We start from the raw sequence: 26,741 nt of genomic DNA, 5'->3' as shown, positions 1-26,741 counted from the left end.
TTGTGCCATCTTTGTATCATTATGAGGACTTTGCTTTTACTCTGAGAGGGTTGAGAAACCGGTGGAGGGTTTGCGTGGGGTCCTGCTATTATCTGACTTGAATGTTAAGTCCTGATTGCTGTAAGGGTGGAAAGTAAATTTGGCCACAGAAGGATCATTCAAAGGGCTGTTCAGTAATATGCTCAGACCACAGTGATAGGATTAGCAAGGTCAGATTCTGGATGCATTTTGACAGTAGAGCCAATAAGATTTATTGATTCATCTGATGAGTAGTGAGAGAACAGGGGTGTATTCATTGCTAGGGCTGCCCTCACAAAATACCAAAGATTGGGTAGCTTAAACAACAGAAGTTTATATTCTCATAGCTCTGGAGGCTAGAAATTCAATAGCAAGGTGTTATGGGTTTGGTTTCTCCTGAGACCTCTCTCCTTGGCTTTCAGATGGCCTCCTCCTTGCTGTGTGCTCGTATGGTATTTCTTCTGTGCATGCATATGCCTGATGTCTTTTGTTCTACTTAGAAGGATACCAGCCACAATAGATTAGGGCCCCACCCTTATGACCTCATTTAACTCTAATTACTTCTTTAAAGGCCCTATCTCCACGTACAGTCATACTAGGGGTTAAGGCTTCAACATATGCATTGGTGGGGGGACAAGGTTCAGTCCATAACAAAGAAGAAAGATTACCTCAAGGTTGGACAATTGGAAAAATGAAGTTGCATTTAAGATGAGAATCGCCTAAAAGGAACACAGTTTGGATTTTTGTTTGTTTTGAGGTTGGGAGTCAGTTTGAGACAGGTTAAATATCAGTTATCTATCAGACATCCAAACAGATATGTTGACAAAGCAGATCGAATACAGGTCTGTGATCCAAACTGGAGATGTCAATATAGGCCATATCAGCATAAATGGGACTTAAAACCATGAAACTGCATGAGATTACCAAGGAGATTGAGGTATGCAGAAAAAATAGGAAGTCAAAGCATCAAGCTCCCAATATTCAGTGGTAGAAACAGTGATGGAGACTGGGGTAGAGTGGCCAAAGGGGAAAATTGGAACCAGAGGGTCTGGGAAGCACAGTGGACAAGGAGGAGGTAAGGCTCGATTATGTCAGCTGATACTGATATGTTAAATCAAACAAGTGCTGAGTATTCACAGTTGGGTTTACCATGTGGCCGTTATGTAACCGTGGTCAGAGAAACTTTGGTAGAGTGGAGAAAAATCAAGCAAGCAAGAGAGGAAGGAAAAACTATATAGAGTTTCAAGGGGAACAAGAAAAAAGAAATTGCAGAGAGCACATAGAGTGAACTCAGAACTTTGAGTAAAGAAGTGGGGTGGGAATTAGAAAAGATTTTTTTTAAGTGGAATTTTTTTTAAGGTAGAAGTTTTTTTTTTTTTTTGAGTAGAAGAATAACAGTTTGTGTACTGATGGGAATGATCTAGAAGAGTTTCTTCATCTATAAAACAAGTTAGATAATAGAATCTATCTCCTAGTACAGCTAAAAGAATTAAATCCGATAATGCCTGTCGTGGCGTAGGCACTCAGTAGGTACTGAGTGCTAACGATAAAAATCACAGCCCATGCCCTCCAGACAAGGAGGAGAAAGACACATACACAGCAGCCTGTGATATGGTGTGACAGGTGCTTCTGGTGACATACATGGGCTGCTAGAGAATAAGAAAGGAAGAGTCATGGGAAGTAAAGTGAGGTGCTGAGATCCAATTAGTAGAAAGGGCAAAATCAGGCAGCCCAGGTGGCTGAGGGGTTTAGCGCCGCCTTCGGCCTGGGGCATGATCCTGGAGACCTCGGATGCAGTCCCACGTCGGGCTCCCTGCATGGAGCCTGCTTCTCCCTCTGTCTGTGTCTCTGCCTCTCTTTCTGTGTGTCTTTCATGAATAAATAAATAAAATCTTAAAAAAAAAAAGGGGGGGGCAAAATCGTGGTGGCAACTGCTCCTGCTACAGGATGGGAGCAAGAGGGAAACCCAAGATGCTTGAAAGTAAAAGGGTTGAGGGTTTAATCAAACCATGTGTTATTTTGCTTTTAGTCTGATTTTCCCTGGTGTCCGCCTGGCCTCTGATAGCCAGTTCAGCGATTTCCTGGATGGCCTTGGCCCTGCCCAGCTCGTGGGGCGTCAGACTCTGGCTACACCTGCAATGGGTAAGAATTTCTGTTATGTGGTTTCATTATTTCCCCTTTCAGATTATTGAAAATTACATTCTTTGGTGTCATAGGATCTTTAACAGTATTGTCAGCAAGAATAAGTATTTTTATTTTACCAATTAAAAAAATTTTAGCTGATTTTTTCCAATTTAATTTATATGCTTTTTAAAGTAAGATGTCACTGATAAATTTTAAGCATATTTGAATGTAGGGGTGCCTGGGTGGCTCCGACTCTTGATTTTGGCTCAGGTCATGATCTCAGGGTCTCAGGTTCAGGCCCTGCATCAGGCTCTGCGCTCACCTCTAGAGTCTGCTTGTCTCCTCCTTCTGCTCAGTCTCTCTGCCTAGTTCTCTCAAATAAATAAATAAATCTTTTTTTTTAATAAATAAATATTTTTAAAAGAATAAATAAATAAATAAATTTGAATGTAGGAAATATACGGGAAATGATGAAATGATATAAAACCAACACCTTTGGCACAAACATGTTTCTTACTGCATTTGTTCACTAAGCCCTGTCTGTTTCCTCCTCACACATCATTAGGTGACATTCAGGTAGGAATGATGGACAAAAAGGGACAGTTGGAGGTGGAAATCATTCGGGCTCGTGGCCTTGTTGTAAAACCAGGTTCCAAGACACTGCCAGGTAATAACAGAAGAGATACTGCTATTATTTGTAACCCACACTTTTCAATGCAGAGATTTTGTGTTTTGATGAGATGCAGAAAACTTTGTTTTTAGATAATTAAGGATACTAAATGAATGAGTCTGTCATCTGTAGTAGTTTGTGCGTTTATCCTAAGCAAGCATTCAGTGAGGGTTGAGCGATAATTTAAGTTTTTAAATAAGTCCGTAGCTAATAGAAACCATTGCAAAATAAACATGTACATAAAAATTCCTTTTTCTTCTTAGCTGGTATTTTGTGTTCTTCTTTATCTGGAGCTTCAAAATTCTTCTTGGGAATTATTAAAGTTCTGCATTAGAATAAAAATAGATATGGGTTGGCAAAGCAGCATAACCTTTGGATACAGGACATTCTAATTATACTAACTTCTACTTCCTGTAGTGTACAAAGAAAGAGAGGCACCATTATCAATTTTTATTGTGATGTCACACATTTCATACTGAAATGTCATAGTCTAAGGTGCCTGGAGCCATGGAAAAGGACACAGACTCCAGATACAGTGTGCAGAGATGTCTAGAACATGAGCTCTGATATGTAGAACAATTTGTGAGGATTCTGAAATTCAGGTTCTCACCTCGGCACTTTCACTGACTGAATTGTAATTTTGAATTTCATAACTTCCCTGTCCTTGCAGAAATTGTAAATTATAATGTGTACAACCTTGCAGGGTGATTAAGGTCAATTGTGTTTACAAAGGTCGTGGAGCTAGTTAACCCACCGTGCTATAAAGAATATCATAATTTGCACAGGCAAGAAAATGCTTTTGTGAACAGTCAGATCTCTTTCAAGCCATGGAATTCATAATTAGTTGCCTCTTCCCAGCTTATGTGAATGTATTACATCAAACCCCACCCTTGCCTTGTACCCATGCCACCATCAATAAACACTTTTGAGTAATAAATGATTTTTATTTATAAAAATGTATGCTACATTATTTATATTATATAATTATATTACATAAGTATTTCTATATTATAGAAATTATATCATTGTTTATAATTTATTTATGAAATGATATGATTTCAAGGATGTTTACTTATATTTAAGTACTGACAAATGGAAGACTGAGTAAGATCTCTTTCTTGAATATTGTTAGGGACTGGAAGCATTTTACCTTATTTCATGCAGTGTTTAAATCTATATATATAACCATGTGATGGTGAAATAGTAATCAAGTCAGAGGAGCCTCTGAGTTAATATTGCCTAAACTATCCAAATAGCTGATAATTACCTATTATTTTTCTAATGATTTTGACATCGTGTGGAAAGACCAGTGACTTCTGATTGCTAGCTTTGTCAGCCTAAAACTAAGCTGTTGCAGAGGTCACCTGCGAGTTGGGTATTCCATAATCATGGCTCGTCACTTAACCCTCCCCTTTGTCTGTTCTTTCCCAAGCACCATATGTAAAGGTGTATCTATTGGATAATGGAGTCTGCATAGCCAAAAAGAAAACAAAGGTGGCAAGAAAAACGCTGGAACCCCTTTACCAACAGCTTTTATCTTTTGAAGAAAGTCCCCAAGGAAAGGTTTTACAGGTATTTATTGGATGGTTTTTCCTCTACATAAGAAGGTATTTTCTTGGACTCAAACCTTGTACCCACATGTCTTATTGCATTCTCTTCATTGCTTACAGCTGAAATTCTTGGGAAAGGTCAAAGCAGTGGCCAGTGCTGTCAAGCCATAGACACTGTTGTTTCCTTTCCAGTGAACTATAGACTTGCAAACCCCCATCATACACAAACTCCAGTCTTCCTGGACTGCTTAGGATCTTAACATTCCAGTACACTTGGATGCGTGTACACCTTTGGATTCCAGTTGTTAAAGACAACCATACCACAATTAAAATACAACTATTTAACTTGATATTTGATGATAGCGCATTAACTGAATGTATTTTCGTTTACAAGTTTCCATGTACATAACTATACTGATGTTATTCTCCTTTTGATTTTGCCAACAGATCATTGTCTGGGGAGATTATGGCCGCATGGATCACAAATCCTTTATGGGAGTGGCCCAGATACTTTTAGATGAACTGGAGCTATCCAATATGGTGATTGGATGGTTCAAACTTTTCCCCCCTTCCTCCCTAGTAGATCCAACCTTGGCCCCTCTGACAAGAAGAGCGTCCCAGTCCTCTCTGGAAAGTTCAACTGGACCTTCTTACTCTCGTTCATAGCAGCTGTAAAACTGTTGTCATAGCAACCAGCGTTACAAAAAAAAAAAAATTCCACAGGTCGCAAACCCTGGTAACACTGCATGCTTAATGTTGTGTCTTCTGAGCCTGTTTCTAGGGATACAAAGCGATCCTGTGTTCTCAGAGGAAGTTGCACACATTGTGCCCTAAAGATGGCCCTCAGGTGAAAGAGCAGAGTTATGAAGAACTATCAGGTTTGGAGTTCAGTAACACTTGAGTTTTGGTCCAATCTGAAGCCATGGATTAATCTCAAAGAATCAGTCAGTTTCATGCAACAAAAGCCCTTTTCAATGGCACCTTTATATTTTTATCGTTCCTTTTTCCTCATTTCTCTGACCCCCAAGCCCTGTTATGCCACAGAAAATAGAGCTATACAGTCATTAAGCCATGTTACAAGTCAAGGAGTGAAGTCCTAGGAAGCATCAGGTGAAAAGCAGGAGACCAAAGAAGTGGTCCAGGACAGACGTCAGCCCTCCTCTGGACAGTGACCAGGAGCAGCCAGTCCACCGTGAACAGTGGCAGACTTCAGAGGTCCAGCAGGCACGCCATTCACTAATGCCATGATGTGTTGGACTCTGAAAAACAAAATTCTGTGGCTACACTGTACTGAATGAAATTAAAGAAACTTTTTTTGCATGGACACAGATTAGCTGAATACTTAAATTATTTTTTTGGGGCTGCAACTTGCAAAAAAAAAGAATAAAAATCAGCCATTTTCAACAATTTATATTATTTTTAAAAATAAATTTCACTATTGCATGGTTTTAAAAAGGGGAGAGAATGCAACAGGGTGGTACAAAGACACACCATGTTTATTCTTTAAACTAATCATAGTCTGTGTTTTGGCAGACATTACAAATGAGAATACTTTCTAGAAGACACTTAAAATTCTCTTTATGTGACAAATAAGCATACTATATTCGATTTATTTCCATGTTAAATATACAAATCTTATGAAGTTAAATATGTGCAAATCGTTCACATCTTTCTTCCTCTTCTCATCTCACTTTTCCTTTTTTCTCTTTTAATCTTTTCTTTCTCCCTACCAGAGTGAACATTATACTAAAAGATTACAAGTTTTTGACCTGATACTCCTTACACCCCATGTTTGATTCAGAGCTGTAGATGCTTCTGAATTTATGAATTTCTCAAGGGAAAAAAAAAAAACTAAGAGCTTTCTTTATTTCAAGCATGTTGAAAAGGATTTTGCAACATGTCTTGGGAGTACCTTAAAGTAAGTCAGCATGTATTTGATAAAGAAGATATTTGAACTTTTGCAATTTATTGTACAGTGCATGGTACTTTTGTTTTCACCTTCCAAGTTCAGTTTACTGGAAAGCCCTAAAATCACGTGGCCATTGTAATGTCTAATAAATTTGTTTTTAGCACCAGCATTATTCATACAGGGGTTAAAGTATTATTTCTAGAAGGTCTTAGGTTTTGTTTTTTAATTAATTAAAGCAATTTCTTTAGCCAATTTCCATTTACTATGTGAATAGAAGAACACTGCTAAAAATTTGGAGCCTGAAACACAGGGCTGTTTATTAATTCATTTTTCTGTAGTAAAATACAATTTTTCACAAAATTATATTTCTAAAGAAATATAGTAAACATAAATATGCAACAAATAATTTTAAAGCTCCAATTTTTAGGTGACTCAAAGAAAGTCAATCTGCCTATTAATAGTTCTTTGATGCCATCACCAAAAGTCTACACCACAAATCCCCAAAAGTCGGACCCCTGCCTTTGGTTTTACAGACAGTTATTACCATTGGGTGGTGCTGCAAGGTCAAGTTTCTCTTAAGTTCCCCTGTTGAGAAGAAAAGTCACTGGTTAATGTAATAAACCACCCATTCTTTCTGTTTCTTTATGTGCATTTTGATAACACATTCTTACAGGTTGATTTTCATTTCTTGCAATAACTTTTGAAATTCACATATATACCATTTAAGGCCATGCACAAAAATTGCTTTCTTCTTTTTTTTTTTTTTTTTCCTTTTTAAATTCCATGCTGACCATTAAAAACTATCATGCTTGATATGGTGCAAAAGTTAAAATGAGTATCACTAAAAATGCCTTCTCTTTATGTGGTGCAATATGAAATACACCAAGACTGTGTCTTGACATTCTGAGATCTACGATGGACCCAGGTAAAGTTGTTAAAAGAACGAATAATACTTTACAGAAATAATTTAGACACTTGTGTACCAGCAGCAATTGATTTAATAGACCTATAGTGTCTATACTCTCCCTTAGAATAAAGGTTTACCATTTTCCTGATACTAAGATGCAGTCACATAATCTTTTGTGCATATTCCTATATAAATTATTTCTAATTTTAATAAGAAGGACATGACTGTATGGAATATTTGTACATACTTATCATTATGCAGTATTTATTTAAAAGTTGGTGTATTTTTTTTTAATTTTCACATGTCTGCACCTCGACTTGTGGTTTAGTCGTGTAAATAGCACTATTCCAGTGACCATTGCTGCCCTGTACATAGTATGTTTTCAAAGTAAAGGGAATTCCAGTTGGAAAAAAAAAAGGGGCAGATTAGTCCTCTAATGAACACCAACTAATGTAAATCAAATTCATTCTGGTGATGGTATTTAACACTTTAAATAAAACATTTTCTTTACAGACGTTGTATGCATGGCTTTCTCTGACTTTTCTCCCCCTCCCAAGCTCTCTGCAGCTTTCCCTGGACTCACACGTCATTTCAAAACCATGAAATCATCTTTTTTTTACTTCTCCATGAGAGAAACAGACTGCTGGTCCTAGCAAAGAGCATTTTTTTTTAAAGATTGTATTTATTTATTCATGAGAGACAGAGAGAGGGAGAGACACAGGCAGAGCAGCAGGCTCCCCACAGGGAGCCTGATGCGGGGACTCCATCCCAGGACCCCAGGATCACGACCTGAGCCAAAGGCAGACGCTCAAGCACTGAGCCTCCAGGGCATCCTTAAGGAGTGAGTTTTCAAAGTGCCGCAGGATCTCCCCTCACATCATTTAAAGTTGCTGATTTTAAAAAAGGTGACTATTCTGTGGGGCCGGGGCAGGATTGAGATGCTTTCTGGTTCAATGACTCAGCGGCTCCCAGAGTCTGGGAGGAAACTGAGTGAGGGTTCTGAGTCAGTGTCACCCCCGCAGATGGCAGAACTGTAGAGAATCACACACAGGGTGAAGGTGATCAGAGTGACCGTGGGCTTTACGCTGCTGTGTCAGTTCAGCTCTGTGGTGGGTGGGGGGTGCGTTTTCATCTGGGGAGACACCAAGGTGACACGGTGTATACCAACCTGTCCAGAGATTGGCCTCTATCCTGCGGCTCTGGGTGTGAGTTTCTCCATAGCCTTCTCAGGCAGTTCCTCAAACTGGAAGAAAACACCCCAGCAGAGTTCTGATAGAAGCCTTCCCTGGCTCTTAATTTAAAAGTGAGCTTAATGATTAGAAATCCAAATCGAGTCCTCTCTCCATCCTTGGAATTCACCATTCTATTTCCAAGGATTTCGTTTCTGCTCAGTACGTGCCTGTCTCAGATTACTTTTCATTATTCAGTATACACTTCCTATTCTGATGAGCTCTTTGCTGTTCACACACTCCTATTATAACAATCCCTTTGCCTTTTTTTAAAAAGATTTTTTAAAATTTATTCATGAGAGACACAGAGAGAAAGGCAGAGACACAGAGGGAGAAGCAGGCTCCCAAGAAGATGTGGGACTCAATCCCAGGACCCCGGGATCAAGGCCTGAGCCAAAGGCAGAAGCACAACCACTGAGCTACCCAGACACTCTACCCCTTGCCTTTCTTATATGCCCTCTCCCGAAAAGCCCTTCTACTTTCTCAGAAACCATCCACACTAGTCCTTCCCTGCTACTCCCCATCAGGACTCTCTTCCTTCTGGTTCCTGACCAAACCCTACCACCGTGGCTGCTGTTGACGCCAACACCCTCACTTTCCCAGGAACTCCAGAATCGAGGCACCACCTGCAGCAGTAAAGACCTTGGTGGTCACTCTTGTAGGGGCTGACAGAGGAATGGTCAGAAAGCCACCAAAGCTGTCTGCCTGTACCGACTTACTCCCAAGAGTATAAGTGACTAACTTCTACAACACAAACTGGTTTGGGTTTTTCTTTTAAATTATATACACTATCAGCTGGTTCCTGGCTCTGCCACTCACTGTTTAGCCTTGACAATGTCATTTCTATTCTCTGAGTCTCACTACTCAAAACTGCAAAATGGGAATAGTAAAACTACTCAGTTCGTTGGGTTGCCATGGGGATTAAATAAAATTATACAGAACACACAGCACCTTGAGTGGTATAAAGTAAGTGCTAATTATTACGAGCATAAATAATTGATTAGAACGTCTTAAAAATACCATTTCATTCTTTGCTGGTCTGTCTCATCGAAGGTACAAGCAGTCCTCCTGAAGAGACAAATAATTTTCTCTGGTCATTTGGGGCCAAGCTGGATTGGGAGCTAGCCCTGCTGAACTCCCTGCAGACCAGGTCTGCTCTTCCCTGGAGAAGAACATGCCCCCAGGAGGTTCAGCCATCTACTGTCAGGGCTGCATAAGAGAAAGCCCAGCAAGAAATCTCAGCAAGGCAGCTCAGGGCCTCCTCAGAAGGGAGCAGCTGGGCAGACAGTGTCAGGCAGTCAGCCAAGAGATAGGACCTTGAAAATACCCTGGGAGAGTTCATTGCACATGGGCTGGCTCTCTGTCTTGGAAAGTCAGTGATGGGAGAGGAAGTCCCAGCTCCTGGAAGATAACATGACATGGGAGCAGAGTGACCTCAGGATCCTCATAGGCAGATCGCTGAGTTCCTTATCGTGCACCTTCTCTGATTGTTTTCTAGGCAAGAAATAACCCAGAGCCTGGGCTCTCGCCATAGGTCCAGCTGGTGAGCTGCTGGGGACAACAGACTTTTTGGGTGTCCACCCAAAGACAATAAACACCTCTACAGACTACACGGGGCCCTGGTGATATGATGGGATACCCAAACCCTGACCTTAATGACTTGGGCCCTATCTGGGAGTGATGAACAGCATGACAGCAAGAAACTGTGTTAGACAATCCTGAGCCTTTCTTAACAAATTTCAGTTTCTTGCTGGGGAAATTTTAGAAATTGTGAGAAAAAGTATGTGTTGCCTAGCTCATTCTTGACTTATTTTTTAAAATATTTTATTTATCCGTGAGAGAGAGAGAGACGCAGGCTCCATGGAGGGAGCCCAATTCGGAACTCGATCTCAGGACTCCAGGATCACCCCCTGGGCTGAAGGCAGGCACTAAACCACTGAACCACCCAGAGATCCCCATTCTTGACTTTTTATAGCCAAGAACTTTGTGTGTTGACAGACAAAAAACAAAAACAAAAACAGAAAAAACCCAATGCTTTGGTGGTAAGGGGAACAGGATGAGGGGTTGACTCATCCTGAATATTCTGAGTTCTGACAAGTGCTGAGTCCTCAAAGTTGACTCTCTAGTCAAACTTTAGGCACAAACTTGGTGCCCAAAGACTTAAAAATAATCCCAAACTCACAAAAATCAAAAATCTAGTTCTTCAGCCTTTCTCAGAAGAAGTAATAGAGTATAACAGAGTCTCAAGTCTTAAAATGATCTAGGAGACAGGCTCTTCAAATATCCAGGAATCATTTCTCTTCCAAATAGATGAGTCCTCGATCTCTACATACCAATGGGTACATCTTTTCTTTCTTTTTTTTTTTTTTTAAGATTTTATTTATTTATTTGACAGAGCACAAGCAGAGGGAGTGGCATGCAGAGGGAGAAGCAGGCTCCCCCCTGAGCAAGGAGCCCAAAGCGGGGCTCAATCCCAGGACCCTGGGATCATGACCTGAGCCAAATGCAGATACTGAACTGACTGAGCCATCCAGGCGCCCCTCTTTTTTGGCTTACATCTTTTCTATTGTCATAATGAAACACATTTCAGGTCTCAGGTATCAATACTGTGACTCTTCACTCAGAGCTGAACCTCAAAACCTATCACTCGTTGTTCATGGTAGCAAAGAGAAAACAGGGGTGGGAAGATAGAGAGGGCAAGAGTCTGGGAAAGGGGGAGCTGAGAGAGAAAAGGCCCTCAAACAACTTAGCTCTTAACGAGATTTAGTCTGTTTTCCTTGTCTAGAATGTGGTCCATTTCCTTACCCTTAGCTGGAGCGAGGCAGGTGAGTGGGTGAATGCCAAGGAGCACCGGAGACAAAATGGAAACAGAAACAAACATTTAGAGGCTTCTTTTGATGATAGAATTATATCTAGGGTCTTCTTGGAGAGTTGAGTGTGCCTTGAAGGAGAAAGGTCATGGCTTTTAAGAGGATGCTCAGGGAAGAGAGAGCCACAGTGTGGGGCTGGAGTTAAGTTTGAGGGACACAAACCACACGCATGGAGAGCAGGACGACAGAAAGGCCTTCCTGCTAGAACACAAGAAGCAGCAGTGTGAATGCTCGGCAGCTGCTACCGTATGTCTATTTCCTTTCTCTTCCTTTAGCGTGGAAGTAGCAGGACACTGTCTGCCCAGACAGATGCTTTTCTCTTATCTGCTGGGCTGGGCAGTGTATCAGCTGGATTCAAACCCAGCGTTGTGCACTTGTGAGGCAGGTTCTCAGGACATGAGGCAAAGTGGGGCCCAGAGGTCCGAGGAACGTGAGGGCAGAGGCACCAGCAAGCAGCAGTCCTGGCGGGAGACTGCAGATTGCACGAATTTTTCAGGTTTTGGTATCTCAGTGTTCACACTGTTCTGATTGCCACTTGCTCTTGTCTCCACTGTATAGCTGGTCTTCTTAATAATGAAAACTCTGAAGAATATACTGTAAGACGGGAGAGCCTTTGTATTTTTTTTAAATTATTATTTATTTCTCTCCTACAAGACAGGAGAGCCTTTGTATTTTTTAAATTATTATTTTTTAAATTATAAATTATTAAATTTTTTAAAATCTATATTTTTTAATTCTGTTCAAGCACTAGTAATGTCATCCAAACATCATTCCAGACCCCAGAAGGGCCCCCCCTGAATATGACCAGAGTGTATGCTTTTATATCTAAAATATGTCTGTTGCTAGATAAGATATATGCTGGGCAGAAACACAAGAGGAAGAATTGATTAATTTTTTTTTTTGAGGAAGGTGCCTGAAGGAAGTGAGCTTTTCTGTTTGTTGACTCACTCTGTTTCAGCTTACTCATCTGCCACAGAGGCACATAATGACCATTTCAAAGGGCTGTGGAGGGGGTGGGGGTGAAATGACAAAAATAAATGACCATACAACCTAGTATATATATAATAAGTACTGAACCAACCTTACTTCTGTTATTAACCAGGAGCTGTGTTCAGCATAACTAAGAGAGTCTACAGTGAAAGTAGCTTGTTTTTTCTTCAAGGTTGCTTCCTGGTTAGAAGATGGCAGCCGTAGCTCCAGCCATCACATTGACAGCCCCTAGGAGAGAAAAAAGAAGAAGAAGGAATAGCAAAGGGCATCAATCAGGTGGAGATATAGCTTGAATGCTTTCCAGGAAGTTCTGCCCAAGACTTCCAGGCTTAGAAGGCATAGATTCAATATTTGACTGTTAAATGTTATGTTAGCTATACAATTTTTGTAGATGCTCTATCATATTGAGAAAGTTATCTTTTATTCTCAATTTACTGAGAGTTTTTGTCAGAAAGGACTGTTAATGTTTGTTAAATGCTTTTTCTCCTTCTATTGAGATGTTTATATGGATTTTCACCCATACCTTGTTACTATATGAATTACATTGATTTTTCCAATGGTAAGCCTTTTAAAAATTTGGAAAGAAACCCAACTTGCTCCTGAGGTACTATCTTCTTTATACATTACTGGATTCGACTTAATATTTTGTTAAGGATTCTTGCATCTGCATTCAGATATTAGTCTTTAATTTTCTTTCTTTATAATGTCTGTCAGGCTGTTATCCGGGCTAGGATGGCCTCATGAAAAAACTAGCTGGCAAGTGTTTCTTCCTCTATCTTCTGAATAAATTTGCGTTAAAATGGTATTATTTCTTTCATAAATATTTGTCAGAATTCATCAGTGAAATCAGCTAAGCCTGGAATTTTCTTTGTAGGAAAATTTGGCTACACACTAAACTTGTTTAATGAAAAGCTACTAGAGTATCTTTCAGTTTTGGCTATGATTTCCAACAATTTGTTGACTTCATGTAAGTTGCCAAATTTTATCATTATAAACATTAATAATATTTTTTATCATCCTTTAAATTTCTGTAGAATTTAAAATAATGGCCTATCTCTTACTCTTGCTATTGGTAATGTTCTTTTTCTTTATCAGACTTGCTAGGAATTTATCAATTTCATTACTCTTTTCAACATAACCAATTTTTGACTTTGTTGTATTTCTACATTATTTGTTATCTATTTCTGCTTTTTATTATTTCTTACCTTCTACTTATCTCAGGTTTGATTTGTTCTTTTTCTAGTTTCTTAAGGTAGAAACTTGGATCATTGACTTTAAACCTTTCTTCTTTTCTAATATCCTTATATGTACCCTTATTCATACTGCTATACCTGCAGCGCTCAATGACTGACTAGCATTTTCGCTGTCATTCAGGTAGTGCTATTCCTTTTTAGCTTAGAGGATTTCCCTTAGCATTTTTCATAACACAAGTCCCCTGTCAACAAATTCCCTCAGCTTTTGTTGTTTTGAAAATAGCATTATTTCACCTGAATTTTTGAAGTATATTTTCACTGGATAAAAACTTTTTGGTTTTGTTTTTTTAAGATTTTGTTTTATCATACTTTGTGATTGCTATTTGCATCCATAGTGCACTTCTAATTCCAAATATTTTGGGCATTTTCTAGGTATCTTGTTATTGATTTCTAACTTAATTCTAATTTGGCCAGACAATAAACTGCAAGATTTTGATCTTTTGATCTCTGTGGGGACATATTTTATTATCCAGCATATTGCTTTTCTTGGTAAACATTCCCAGTGCACTTGAAAAGAATGTGCTTTCTGCAATGGTTGGGTCTGCTGTTCACATTCTATAAATATTAATTAGGTCGAGTTAGTTGATATTGTTTCTTTTTTTTTTTTTTAATTTTTTTTTTTGATATTGTTTCTAAAATCTTCAATATCTCTATCAGTTATGAGAGAGGTATAGTAAAATCTGCAGCTGTGTGTAGATGAGTCAATTTCCCCCTTTAATTCTTTTAGTTTTTTTTCCCTTATGTATTCTGAACCTCTGTTATTAATTGCATAACATATATGATTGTTGTCTTCCTGATGAATTAGATTATTTATTATTATGAAGTACTCTTTTATCATCAGTAATACTGCTTGTCTAGAATTTTTACTTTGTGTTGAAATGCTTATACCAGCCTTCTTACGCTTGCTGCTTCCATGTTTCTACTCTTAACCTGCCCATGCTGGTTTATTTAAATTGTATCTCTGTTTCCTTTGGGACAGTTTATGGTTGGCTTTTGCTTTGTAATTTATTTTGGTAGTTTTTTCCTTTTTCTTGGAATGTTTAATTCATTTACATTTAGTCCCACTATTGATATGGTTGGGTTTAAGTCTTGGCATTTATTGCTCCAAGTTATCCTATCTGCTTTTATCTTTTCTTTGCCTGTCTTTTGGATTAGTGTATTTTTTAATATTCTATTTTAATTCCTTTATTTGCTCTGCATCGATTTTTTTATGACTGTTTCTAGAGAGGTAACAGATGAATTCTTAACCTATTACTGTCCACTTTGAGTTAATATTTTACTAGTTTGCATAAAATAAAAGAACCTTATAACAGCAAAATTCTATTTACCTTGCCTATGCTTTTTGCTATTGTTATTTGTCTATCTAACTAACAAAACACCACAATGCAATGTATTAGTTTTGTTTTAAATAATCAGTTGTCTTTCAAACAAATTAAGAGTAGGAAAAAGATATTCTTTTATATTTTTCAATAATATTTACTCTTTCTGGTTTTCTCATTCCGTTGTAGATTCAACTTTCTACCTAGTGTTATTCCTTTTTAGCTTGGAGGATTTCCCTTAGCATTTTTCATAACATAAGTCCTCTGTCAACAAATTCTCTAAGCTTTTGTTGTTTTGAAAATAGCATTATTTCACCTGAATTTTTGAAATATATTTTCACTGGATAAAAATTTTTTGGTTTTGTTGTTTTAGATTTTGTTTATTTATTCATGAGAGACAGAGAAAGAGAAAGAGAGAGGCAGAGACACAGGCAGAGGGAGAAGCAGGCTCCATGCAGGGAGCCTGATGTGGGACTCGATTCCGGGACTCCAGGATCATGCCCTGAGCTGAAGGCAAACACTCAACTGCTGAGCCACCCAGGTGTCCTGAGGATAAAAACTTTGTTGAGTTTCTTTTCTCCTGTTGCAGAATTTCAACGTTGTCATCTCATTCTTGTCTGGCCTCCATTCTTTATGATGAAAATTCGGTCATAATTCATGCTTTCTTTCCCCTTTTTGTAACTTCTTTTTTAAAAATATGACTGCTTTTAAGATTTTTCTCTTCACATTTGGTTTTTAGCAATTTGACTACATTTTACCTTGGTGTGTTTCTCTTTATATTTAAGTTACTATTAAGTTACTGGTGGATTCTTTGGTTTCTGTCAATTCTTCATTAGGGCAGGTCTACTTCCATTTTGAGCTTAGTTAGTCTTAGAGCATGGCCCTCGTTCCTAGGCATGGTCTTTCTGAAGTCACAACTGAAAGTGTAAAGTACTCGGGAGATGTGGCTACTCTGGCTGGTTTAGAACTCCAACATCTTCCAACATTAAAACAACAGAATTAGAATCATCTCTGCAACCCAAAATAATGGAGGATCAAAAGCAGGGTTAAACAGAGGAAGCTAATAGGTGGGAGGATTTAAAACAACAACAAAAGTAGGCATTTAAGACTGTAACTGCATCACAATCATGGTATAGTATTATGCACAGAGGATGGGGCACCCGGGTGTCTCAGTTGGTTAAAGTATCTGACTCTTGACACCTGATCAGGTCTTGATTTCAAGGTGTGAGTCCAAGTCCAGCAATGGGCTCTGTGCCTGCATTGAGCTCCATCCGGTGAGCCTACTTAAAAAAAATAAAAACAAAAATAAAGCTCTGCCAGGATTTTTGGACAAATATTGAGTTCAGAACCATCCTTCAGCTCCAGACTGCCCGAGGTTCTATCCTATTTTAGTTCTCCTCTTCTTAGGTGTCCAAGAGATTCTCCTCATCTTTCCATGTGATTTTGGCATTAACCCCACCCCCTTTACTTAAGCTTTCTTGAGTGGGTCTCTGTTTATTTAATCAAAGGGACAAGCTAAAACTGTAACATAGCTATCATTCAGAACACTTGCTTAAGTTATGACATCAATCATTTCATCAAACCCAAGCATTCTGTCCCTGCAGGACAAGGCCTAATATATTAAGACCCGATGAGCAACCCAAAGCCCAGAGATATTGTCTGACTACACTGGAAATTTCCTCAGTTCTCTTGACTATAGTTGTAACCGATGATATAAAACAGTGTGGTCCTCAAACTTCAGTGTGCGTCAGAATCGCCAAGAAGGCCTTGTTGACATATAAGTGCTTGGGCCTCACTGGTAGTGTTTTTGACTTGGTACATCTAAGAAAGGATTTAAGAATGTGCATGTCCAGGTGCTATTGGTCTAGGGACCACACTGTAAGAACCACTGATATGGAAAGTTCTCAGAGCAAGTTCATATCTATGTTTGTCTGTGTTTTATGTTTCTCTCCTTTAGAGAGTCACTAGCCCCCTGTTACTCATTATCCTACAAGATTATGTCATCCATAATCCCAAGGTGTGATGAATAGGGGTAGAAGCTGATATCCAAGAGAAAGGAGAGGGTTATAAAGGAGTCATTTAAAAAAAAAAAAAAATATATATATATATATATATATATAAAGGAGTCATTACTTTAATAATTATTTTTTTCCCCTGAAAGAAATGATAGGAGGAAGATTTAAGGGTTTCCAGTTATGTTTCCAGTACTTACTGTGCTATGAGTAAAGAGCCATAAGTCTGCAACTGAAGTCTGGCAGTATTTCTTCAAAAACTATTTGGGGGAAGCTAATGATGGTGAACTACAGATGTTTCTAATATTTCTGTGGTTATTACCATCAGCAATATTTCTCTAATTCACATAAAATGAAATTTCACAACCCAGGGGTGGTCCATTTTTTATTAGCTACAATCCTTAAAAAACAACAATAATAACACTAATTGTTGCCTAGGCTCAATATAGCCCTCTGTTTTGTCAGAATGTAAACTTCCCACATGAATTCTCTTAGTCACATAAATTTTCTGTGAATTGAGGTCATGTCCTGGTGCTTTTTCACTTTATGAAAAAACAACAACAAAAGTTAAGAGCTGTGCTCTGTGGGCAGTTCAGGATATGGTGACTTGGGGAGAAAAGCTTACTGTCCAGTAAGGGAGGTGAGACTTCTACAGATATTACTGTGTGTGACAGTAAGAAGCAGAGCAGAGCCACTGTTGATTGGGATGATCAGAGAAGGGTCTGTAAAGAAAGTGGCATCTCAGCAGAATTTTGAAAATGGACTGGGTTTTGACAGTCACTCGTGGGAAGAAAAGCAAAGACAAGGAATTAATTCCAAGAGCACCAAGGACAAACCAGCTCAGGCTGTATCCCATTTATAGTGAGTTAAGTGATTTAGTGCTCACGTAAGATCCATGCAAAGGAATCATGGGAGAGGGGGTTAAAAGTGCAAGAAAATAAGGTCTCAAATGCCAGATCAAAGATTGCAAGTTTATTCAGCAAACAGTAGGGACACATTGACAGTTTTAAGCAAAGGAATCATATGATCTATATATTTACCTTTAGCACATTCATGAATGGCCAATAACAAAGAAAGGATAGTTGATCATAAAGTGAAGGGAATAGAAGCAGTGAGATGACTCCAGAGGTGTAATAATGCAGGAATGAAGGAACTGCAGCTAGACCCAGGAGGCCCCCATGGGATAAATAAAGCCGGGACAAAATGAGGTACCTCATTATATAGAGTTTAGGTTTTCAGCAGAGTGTTGGTGCCACTAACCAAAACAGAAAAGACAGGGAGGCAAGGAGGGTTTGTTTTAGGGTTGGGGAGAAAAATGAGTACAGGCATAGACATATTGGGCTTATACGTCTTTAAGTAAAGCCAGAGAGAAATCTGGAAGGCAGCTGGAGAAGTAGAGCTCAAGTCTGAGAAAAAAACAGTCAGACTGAGCTGTTGCATCAGTCAGGCTAGGCCAGGTGAGCTACAATAACAAGCTGCACTGAAATCCCAGTGCCTTGAAATAATGGGGCTTGTTTGCAATCATGCTCCATGGCCATTTTATTTATTTTATTTATTTTAGATTTTATTTATTTATTCGTGAGAAACACAGAGATAGGCAGAGACACAGGCAGAGGGGGAGGTAGGCTCCCTGTGGGGATCCCGATGTGGAACTCGATTCCAGGACCCTGGGATCACAACCTGAGCCAAAGGCAGACTTTCAACTGCTGAGCCACCCAGGCGCCTCATCCATGGCCTCTTTAATTTATGAAGGGGGCTCTGTTCATCCTAATCACTCAGGGACTCAGGTTTTTTAGAGGCTCCATCTCAACTTATTCTCCGTGGTCACAGAGACCCCAGTCTCTGGGAGAGGGGAACATGGCAAACCAAGGGCTGGTTTATAAAACTGCTGCCCTGAAGTGACGCATGACATTTTTTCTTGCACTTCATTGACAGAAGTAAGTTACATGATTGATCATTCCTGAGACCAAGTGAACATAGAAAAACGATTCCACCTGTGCCTCGGGCAAAAGAACTGTGTGGGAGGAAGGCACAGCCCTGGAAGGGAAGGCTGCTGCCACCCCTGAGAGCCAGGAGCCCCAGGCCAAGGGGGTAAAGGCTAGTGCTGCCTCCAACAGAAGACTCACAAGAGTCCCCCCACACCGTTGGGGCCAGAGGGTGGCCCTAGAATGGCCAGTGAGCAAAATGAGTAGTTGGGTGGAGGCCAGTAGGTGATCTCTAAGCTGCAAAAACTGTGCCATCCTTGTGAGGTCGCTGCCTGCATCTGGTGCCCTGGCTGCCTTTCTGTGCCTAGAAACGAAGGGGCTCTTGCCCACTCCCAGCCACATTCCCTCTCTGCTTCCCTCCCATGGATTCTCTCATCATCCATCTGGCCTTCCTCTTAAGACCAGTTGAAGATGGTCCCTTGCAGTTTCCCAGGTTAAGTTAGTGATGAGAAATGCTGCTGCCCCTGGCCCTACCTCTATTGTCCCCACCTCTGTGGAAGGCAATTGCTGGTTTTCCTCCTCAACTCTTTTCCAAGTAGGTTTTGTTGACTCTTCTCCCCTAATCTCTGAGCCAGATGTGGGGTGCCTGGCAAACCCTGAGGGTCCAGGCTTCCACCTCTGTTGAGATTTTGGCCTCCCGAGCTGTGCCTAGTGGCACCTGGGCTGTGGAGGACACTGCCCCTGTCTAGTTTTTTATAAATGTCTTAGTCAAGTTCAAACTTCCAGTTTGTAATTCCACAGTAGCTTTTTTGACTTGGAAAGTAAGTATTAGGCTTTGGGAGGAGGATACACCTAGAATGTGAAACAACTTGTCTTTTTTTCCCCTTTTATTAAATAACTTTATATGGCCAAACCCTAGATTTGAAAATCCCACTTTTTTTTCCCTCTAACTGCTAAAACCATTCTCATACACTTGGTTTTACTGCAACATGTAGAAAAGGAATAGATGTCATCCCATTTAAAAAAAAAAAAAAAAAAAGACCATCTGCCCTTTGGGATCTGCTGCCCTGGCTCCCATGAGTGTCATCCAGGTGACAACCGATGAAGACCAAGCACTGGTGTGCATTTTGATACAAAGAGGAGAAAGAGGGATGGGGTGCCTGAGTGGCTCGGTTGGTTAGACATCTGCCTTCAGCTTGAGTCATGATCCCAGGGTCCTGGGATCGAGCCCCGATCAGGCTCCCTGCTTGTCAGGATACCTGCTTCTCCGTCTCCCTCTGCTGTGCCCTCCCCCCTCCCCCCCCACCCCCCCCCCCCCCCCCGCCCCTCCGCTCTTGTGCTCTCTGGCACTCTCTCTATCAAATAAATAAGTGAATTATTAAAAAAAAAAAAAACAGGAAAGAGAGGGAAAAGCAGAGCTTTAAGGAGAGAACCTCAGGGAGTGTTCTTATTTATAGTGTGGTAGGAAGAACACATATTTAGGGACAAAATAAAAACATATAGAAAAGAAAAGGGCTCAGTTTAGTCTCAGGTTATAACCATGAGAAGCATCTTAAAAGGGTTCCTTACTGCCAGGTCTGGGGATAAGCCAAAGAAACTGAGGCTGAGGAGAGGCCACTGGGTCTGACCTTAAAGAAGATGTGGCTAACCTTGAAGGAGCTCATGGGGCCAAATGAAGGAAGGTGTGATCAAAAGTGGAGGTGCGGGGCACCTGGATGCCTCAGGAGTTGAGCATCTGCCTTTGGCTCAGGTCATGATCCTGGGGCCCTGGGATTGAGTCCAGCATCAGGCTCCCCACAGGGAGCCTGTTTCTCCCTCTGCCTATGTCTCTGCCTCTGTGTGTGTGTGTCTTTCATGAATAAATAAATAAAATCTTTTTTAAAAAAAAGTGGAGATAGGACCTTGGACTGTGTAAAAAAAAGAAGGGAAATAAGATGGTTGCTTGAGGCAGCAGCAAAATCAAAGCTGATTTGCTGGATCAAATCTGACAGTGTTTCATTCATTCACTTAGCAAATCTTTATTGGGCATTTACTCTTGCCAAGCGCTGCTTTAAGAGCTGGGGAGAGACAGAGCAAGGTAAGTTTTCTGTTCCCGTGGAGCTTATCTTCCAGGGGAGGCAGACATGTAATAAACAGGTGAGCAAAGAAATGAATGAGTGAAAAGGATAGTTTCCAATTATATTTAGTTCTCATAAAATGAAATAAATTCTATTTAGTTCTTCCTTTAAAGGAAGTGATCGTGTAGGTAGAGAGTGTGGGCTGAAGGGTATACGCTCATCTACTTAGGAAAGGCCTCTTAGGATCAAGGGACATACATGCTGATGCCTGGAGGACAGGAAATATTGGCCAAGCAAGGATGTGGAGCTGGAGTGTTTCATGGCATGCAGGAGCTCCGATGGAAAGGTCTCATAAAAATAGACTAGATGGACAACGAAAAATGGCTGTCTCTGTGAATGTCTAGAATAAAGGTTCTAGACGGCATTTACTTCCCAATGCACAGGGTTCATTAATTTAGAAGCCTGTGCCTTCTCTTTCAGGTACCTTCTCTGCCATAGAACCTCCTTGGGAAAGGTTGCAGGGTACAGATCCGTGGAGGTGATTCTCTCCTCAAGTGTTTTATATTTTGAAGACTTTCTTTCCAAAGTTTCAGAACCAGCCCTCACTGGCTTATGCCCAGGTGCCTTTACACTTGCATTCTCCCTGGGTTTAGGTTGCAGAAAGTAGTCAAACATTTGTGTAAGCAGGACCTTTCTCACATGTCACAGTAGGCATAGAGCACATCTTTCTGGGTCCCCTCTCCTACCTATGTGGGTTTTGAAAAGAGAAACTTTGTTTATTTAATATTTTATTTATTCATGACAGACACAGAGAGAGGCAGAGACACAGGCAGAGGGAGAAGGAGGCTCCTTGCGGGATCCCAATGCAAGACTCAATCCCAGACCACAGGATTATGACCTGAGCCAAAGGCAGATGCTCAAATGCTGAGCCTCCCAGGCAGCCCAAAGAGAGAAACTTAAGCAAATCCCTGCAGAGCTCTGTGACCAGCAGTCCTGGCCCTAGATGAGAGAGTCGCCATGGTCATTATGGTCTGAATGAAACTGTCACCAAGAATAAATGCACACATTCTTTTTAAAAATTTTAATCATTTATTTGAGAGACAGAGACAGAGACAGAAACAGAGAATGAGCAGGGGGGAGGAGCAGAAGGAGAGGGAGAAGCAGACCCTCATCTGAGCAGGGGGCCATACATGGGGTTCCATCCCAGGATTCCAATATGATGACCAAGCTGAAGGCAGATGCCTAACCAACTGAGCCACCCAGAAGCCTCTAAATACACACATTTTATATCTGGGATTTGCCAGTGCAGTGGGATAATATACTGAAAGATTAATTTGTATTATTTCTATTTTTTCATATTTTTTGTCTGTTGCCCCCCTTGCCCTCCCTGCTAGAACATAAGCTCCGTGAGGGCAGGAATATCTGTCTCTTTTGCTACGACAGTGTCCCACAGGGAAGAGGTGCTCAGTAAATACTGAGTGAATTAATGTGTTTTTTTCTCCCTGTTGTGGGGCCCTGGCAAGGAAGGCAGGCTTTCAGGCTAGAACTTAAAAGGTAGCCTAGTTCCTGTGTGAGTTGTGAATGCTGGTCTCAGGACTCATTAAAGACTTCGTTCTGTTGGGGTCAAAAGCCCTAGCCCGGACATCCAGAGAAAACCCTGTGCTCAGAGAAGCAGATCAGATACCAAGGAGGACAGGGGTGTGGCAAGGACCCTTCCCTGAGTCCTCTGAGCACCGGAGATAAAGGACTGTCTCTTGTAGGAGGCCAAGGAGGAAGAGCCTCTACCCATTCTGAGAGGAAAGTGCTAGAATATATTATTCTGATTTCCATAAATTTAAAAGTTTCAAAAAATATGCTAAAGGCCAAAATGGGATGACCAGGCCGGGAACGTGGCCACAGCCAACAGGCACTTCTTCATGTGTGGTGCCAGACATGGTGCTATATGGTCATTTTGTCACCAAGGTTTCAAACCATCCTAGAGGGGAATAGTGTCCCCATTTTACAGACAGGTTGACTGCAGTTCAGAGGATGGTTTAATCTGGAGCTGGTGGTGACTAGTGTGGCCTGGAGGTGACCAGTCTGAGCCATGGGGATCAGGGAACCATGAGCAGTGGGGGGTGGGGAGCAGGATCACTGGGGCTGTGGAGGCTCATCCCCAGGGACAGGCAGGATCGAGTGCAACAACAGGTGGGGCAGCAGGGTGCCTGGCTTTGAGAGACAAGGGAAGGGACAGGTGAACTTGTCATAGGCTATAGATCCCCCTGGTATTTCACATGGCAGCTTGCTTTTAATATGCCAGCAATTTAGGGAAATCTTGGGCCAAGAAGGTTAGGAAGGCAAATTCTGTTTCCAGTATGGGGAGGAGGGGCTGGCTCCAAGTAGAGCTCTGTCCTAGGATAGGAAGGAGCTGGAGAACCTGGCCCGCACCACCATGGCCTAGTTCATGGCCCCTGTTTGGCCCCATATTTCCAATTAGAGAGAAAGGAAAAGAGAAGATGGTCATTGTTCAAAGTCTTTTCACCAAATCTAATTTAAAACAAATTTAAAGGGACGCCTGGTGGCTCAGCAGTTGAGCGCCTGCCTTCGGCCCAGGGTGTGATCCTGTAGTCCCAGGATCAAATCCCACATCAGGCTCCCTGCATGGAGCCTGCTTCTCCCTCTGCCTATGTCTCTGCCTCTCTCTGTGTGTCTCTCGTGAATAAAACAAAACAAAACAAAAACCTTAAAAATCATGTGTGGTCATTTTGGAAATGAGATCCTTTCCCTGCAGGGCTAGGAGGGGCCAAGAACACAATTCAGGAGGGAGGAAACCTCATTTTCCCCCAGGCCCTCCAAATAGCATCCCCCTGCCCCTGGAAGGCAAGGAGGGTTTGGGATTTTCCACCTGGCCACTCCAACAGCTTGGAGGAGCACCAGAGGGGCCTGCTTGCCATGGACCTGTATTCTCTCCACCAACACCACAGGCACACTCCCTCTCCAAAGGTCCTCAGGTCCCCCAAAATGTGCCGGGCAAATTCAGGAGGTCTGTCTCGGGATGCAGTCTGGAGTCCATTCTCTTGTCTTCAGCATCCTTTCTTTGGCCCCCTCAGTCCTGGCTTGAAGGGTCAACACTTCCAGGGCCAGTTATGCCACTCCTGGGCCCATTGGGGCGGGAGGAGGCAGAGACGCCCAGGGTGCCCCGCATCGTGTACGTGAGCACGGTGTGGACTCGCGGAGCTAATGCCCTGTGACAGATGGATTCTGGGCCCGCGCCTCACGCTTGGCTGGTCGCTCCTGCAGAGAGGAGACTCAGCAGGGAAGTCGCTCCCAGAGAATTTATTTCCACTGATTTGAAAAGCTACAGGGCTCTGGGAGATCTGAAGACCAATGATTGAGGGAGATCAACATGCTGTTTTCACTTTTCCATTCCGTCCCACACAACCTGAACTAATACGTGAAAACAGAACATTGGTTTCAAGGGAGTCAGTACTTAGGGGCACATGAGCCTGGGGGCCCCTCCCTCCTCCTTTCCTTCTCTCTGAATCCTTGGTGCCGGCATAGTGCTGTCTCTGGGAAACATCCTCCGACCTTTATCAGATATGAAGATTTCTCTCTTCTTCCAGTCCCAGGGCTACCAATTATTTCATTTTCATCCAACCAACATTTACCAATCCCCTACTTTGTTCCAGGCAAGTGAAAATGACAATGACACCATCTTATCCTCCTGGGGACTTGGAGGGAGACAGGCACTCATTAAAATATTCACGGTGCATTAATATATACTGTTTTGGAGTGTTTATCCATCTCATCTGCAGGTGCATGTATTTATTTGTTAAGTACACATATGTGTGTGTGTATATATATAAATAATAAATATAAATATAAATTTTATATATATATATATATATATATTGGTTTTCCCATAGACTATAAGCATTTTGAGCACAGGGCTGTGTCTTACAGGATAATTCACAGGTGTAGAGTATAAAATAATGTATAAAATTCCTTCTGAAATTGAAAGAAAATGATTTTGAGGGGATGGAGTTGCAGTTAGAGCATCTCTCAAAGAAAAACAGCAAGTCGTTCATATTTGTTACAACTAAGCATTTGGGGTTGGTTTTACCTGAAATTTTTCTGCTTGAAACAAACTGCTCCACTTACAAAGCTAGAACAAAACAGAATCCTACTGATGATCTCAAGAATATGTTGTGGGCTGATAATTTCCAGGCATACTTTTTCAAGGCTGCCAAACAGGCCAGTAAAAGGAATGAGGAATAATCTTAAGGGGAAAATAATTAAGCTGGATTCCTATCTCATACCATACACAGAAACGAATTCCAAATGGATTAAAGATTGAGATATAAAAAGAAAGCTCAAATAATTAAAATATCTCTTTGAAATTTTGCAATAAGAAAGGCCTCCCACAGCAAGACAAAACCTCAAGCAAAAAAAAGCAGAGAGCATAAAGAAAATGATTGACAGATTTGAGCACAGCAAATTAAAAAATTCTCCAGGATAAAAAGAAGTATTTACTTTTAAAATCATTAAGTAGAAGAATATTATCCATATAAATGGAGATTAGTAAGAAAGGTGATTTTTTAAGGTAATGTAAAAGAGAATAAGGATTTTTTAAAATGACATGAACACAACATTTACAGAATATAAATGGCCAATAAGGGCCACCTTTAATTTTGTCTCAATGCAAGCCTATGTTTTTATTGCCATTGGTGTTTTTATCTCCATCCGAGCAAAATTCATTTTGTTATGCGATTCCATAAAACAAGTCACCATTCTCTGATTTAAAAAACCTTTTAGAAAGAAGTAAGGGATTTTGAGGTATTTTACCTCTATGCTACCTAAAGTCAGGTTTTCTCCATCCTGACCTGGTAATGAGAGGGAAAGTTCATCACAGTCTCAGCTTCTAGAGCCATCAATGGAAAGTCCTGGATCACCTCCACCATGGTAGGGCCTCCTATTCCCTGCCAACAGCAATGCCTCTGACTGTCACAGGGATTCAGCATCCTCAACAGTGATGAGCTAAATGTGTATTCCCTGGTGGCTGAGGGTAAACAAAGAGTTTATTTCAGTACCAGTGATGTTCCAGACATTCCTTTTTCAAAGGCGAGCTGACTTCAAATCACGCATATTTTCTCCACACGTAAGGATGTGATGCCATAGTATCCCCCCAGGCATTAGCTGTCTACACACTCACTTATAGTGTTAGCTGCTTTCTCTTCATCTGACCCCGTGTCAGGGGTCAGCAGCCCTGTCCAGAGCCAGGTGCTTGCCTTGGTTGCCTGAGCACACAGACCCAAGGAAGAACGAGAGAACGAGAAGTCTCGTTTTCCAGGAGGCAATCAGAGTCTAACTATATTTACTGGTCTATGAGAGGGGCTGCCGGGAGCTGGGAAGAAGAGTCTGAGAATCAGAGAGTGACTTCGAGAAGGTGTAGGAATGGTGGTAATGCAGATAACTAGCTAGAAAGGTACAGGTGAACCTTTGGCTAAGTAGGCCTGGAAAGGCAAGCTATGACTGCCAGCAGAATAAATAAAAAGAAGGTAGACAAGAGACAGAACCTGGACACATCACAGCAAAACTGTAGATATCACAGGCAAAGACATCTTCAGTGACAAGGAGAGATAACCACAAGTGACGCCTCGGCTGACAGCTGACTTAGCAGCAACGATGAAGTCAGAAAGACAGTAAGAAACTAGCTTCAAGTGCTGAGATAAGATACCTGTCAACCTAGATTGATATATTTAGCAGGACTGCTTCTCAAGAAAATGGGCAAATTCAAGACATTTTCAGATAAACACTGAGGAGGTTGACCTCCAAACTCTCACTAGTGGAAATTCTAAAGGATGTACTTAGAGAGGGAGGGAGGTAGAGAGAGAGAGAGAGAGAGAGAGAGAGAGAAGATCCCAAAAGA

At 41.1% G+C, this 26,741-nt stretch overlaps 1 protein-coding gene across 50 annotated transcripts in view; it reads left to right on the top strand.

Moving 5' to 3' along the window:
* Positions 1-7,690, top strand: part of RIMS2 (regulating synaptic membrane exocytosis 2) — a 589,976-nt gene extending 582,286 nt beyond the window's left edge. For all 50 annotated transcript variants that reach the window (XM_025994824.2, XM_072734082.1, XM_025994821.2 and 47 more), the window contains 4 exons: positions 2,048-2,160; positions 2,708-2,809; positions 4,245-4,384; positions 4,810-7,690. In XM_025994824.2, the coding sequence (XP_025850609.1) occupies positions 2,048-2,160; positions 2,708-2,809; positions 4,245-4,384; positions 4,810-5,028 (574 nt within the window). In that variant the 3' untranslated portion in view covers positions 5,029-7,690. The remainder of the gene's footprint in view (positions 1-2,047; positions 2,161-2,707; positions 2,810-4,244; positions 4,385-4,809) is intronic.
* Positions 7,691-26,741: the final 19,051 nt, after the last annotated feature.

The sequence above is a fragment of the Vulpes vulpes genome, chromosome 13 (assembly GCF_048418805.1).
Source record: "Vulpes vulpes isolate BD-2025 chromosome 13, VulVul3, whole genome shotgun sequence".
Taxonomy (NCBI): domain Eukaryota; kingdom Metazoa; phylum Chordata; class Mammalia; order Carnivora; family Canidae; genus Vulpes; species Vulpes vulpes.
This window is presented reverse-complemented; position numbering and strand designations above follow the sequence as displayed.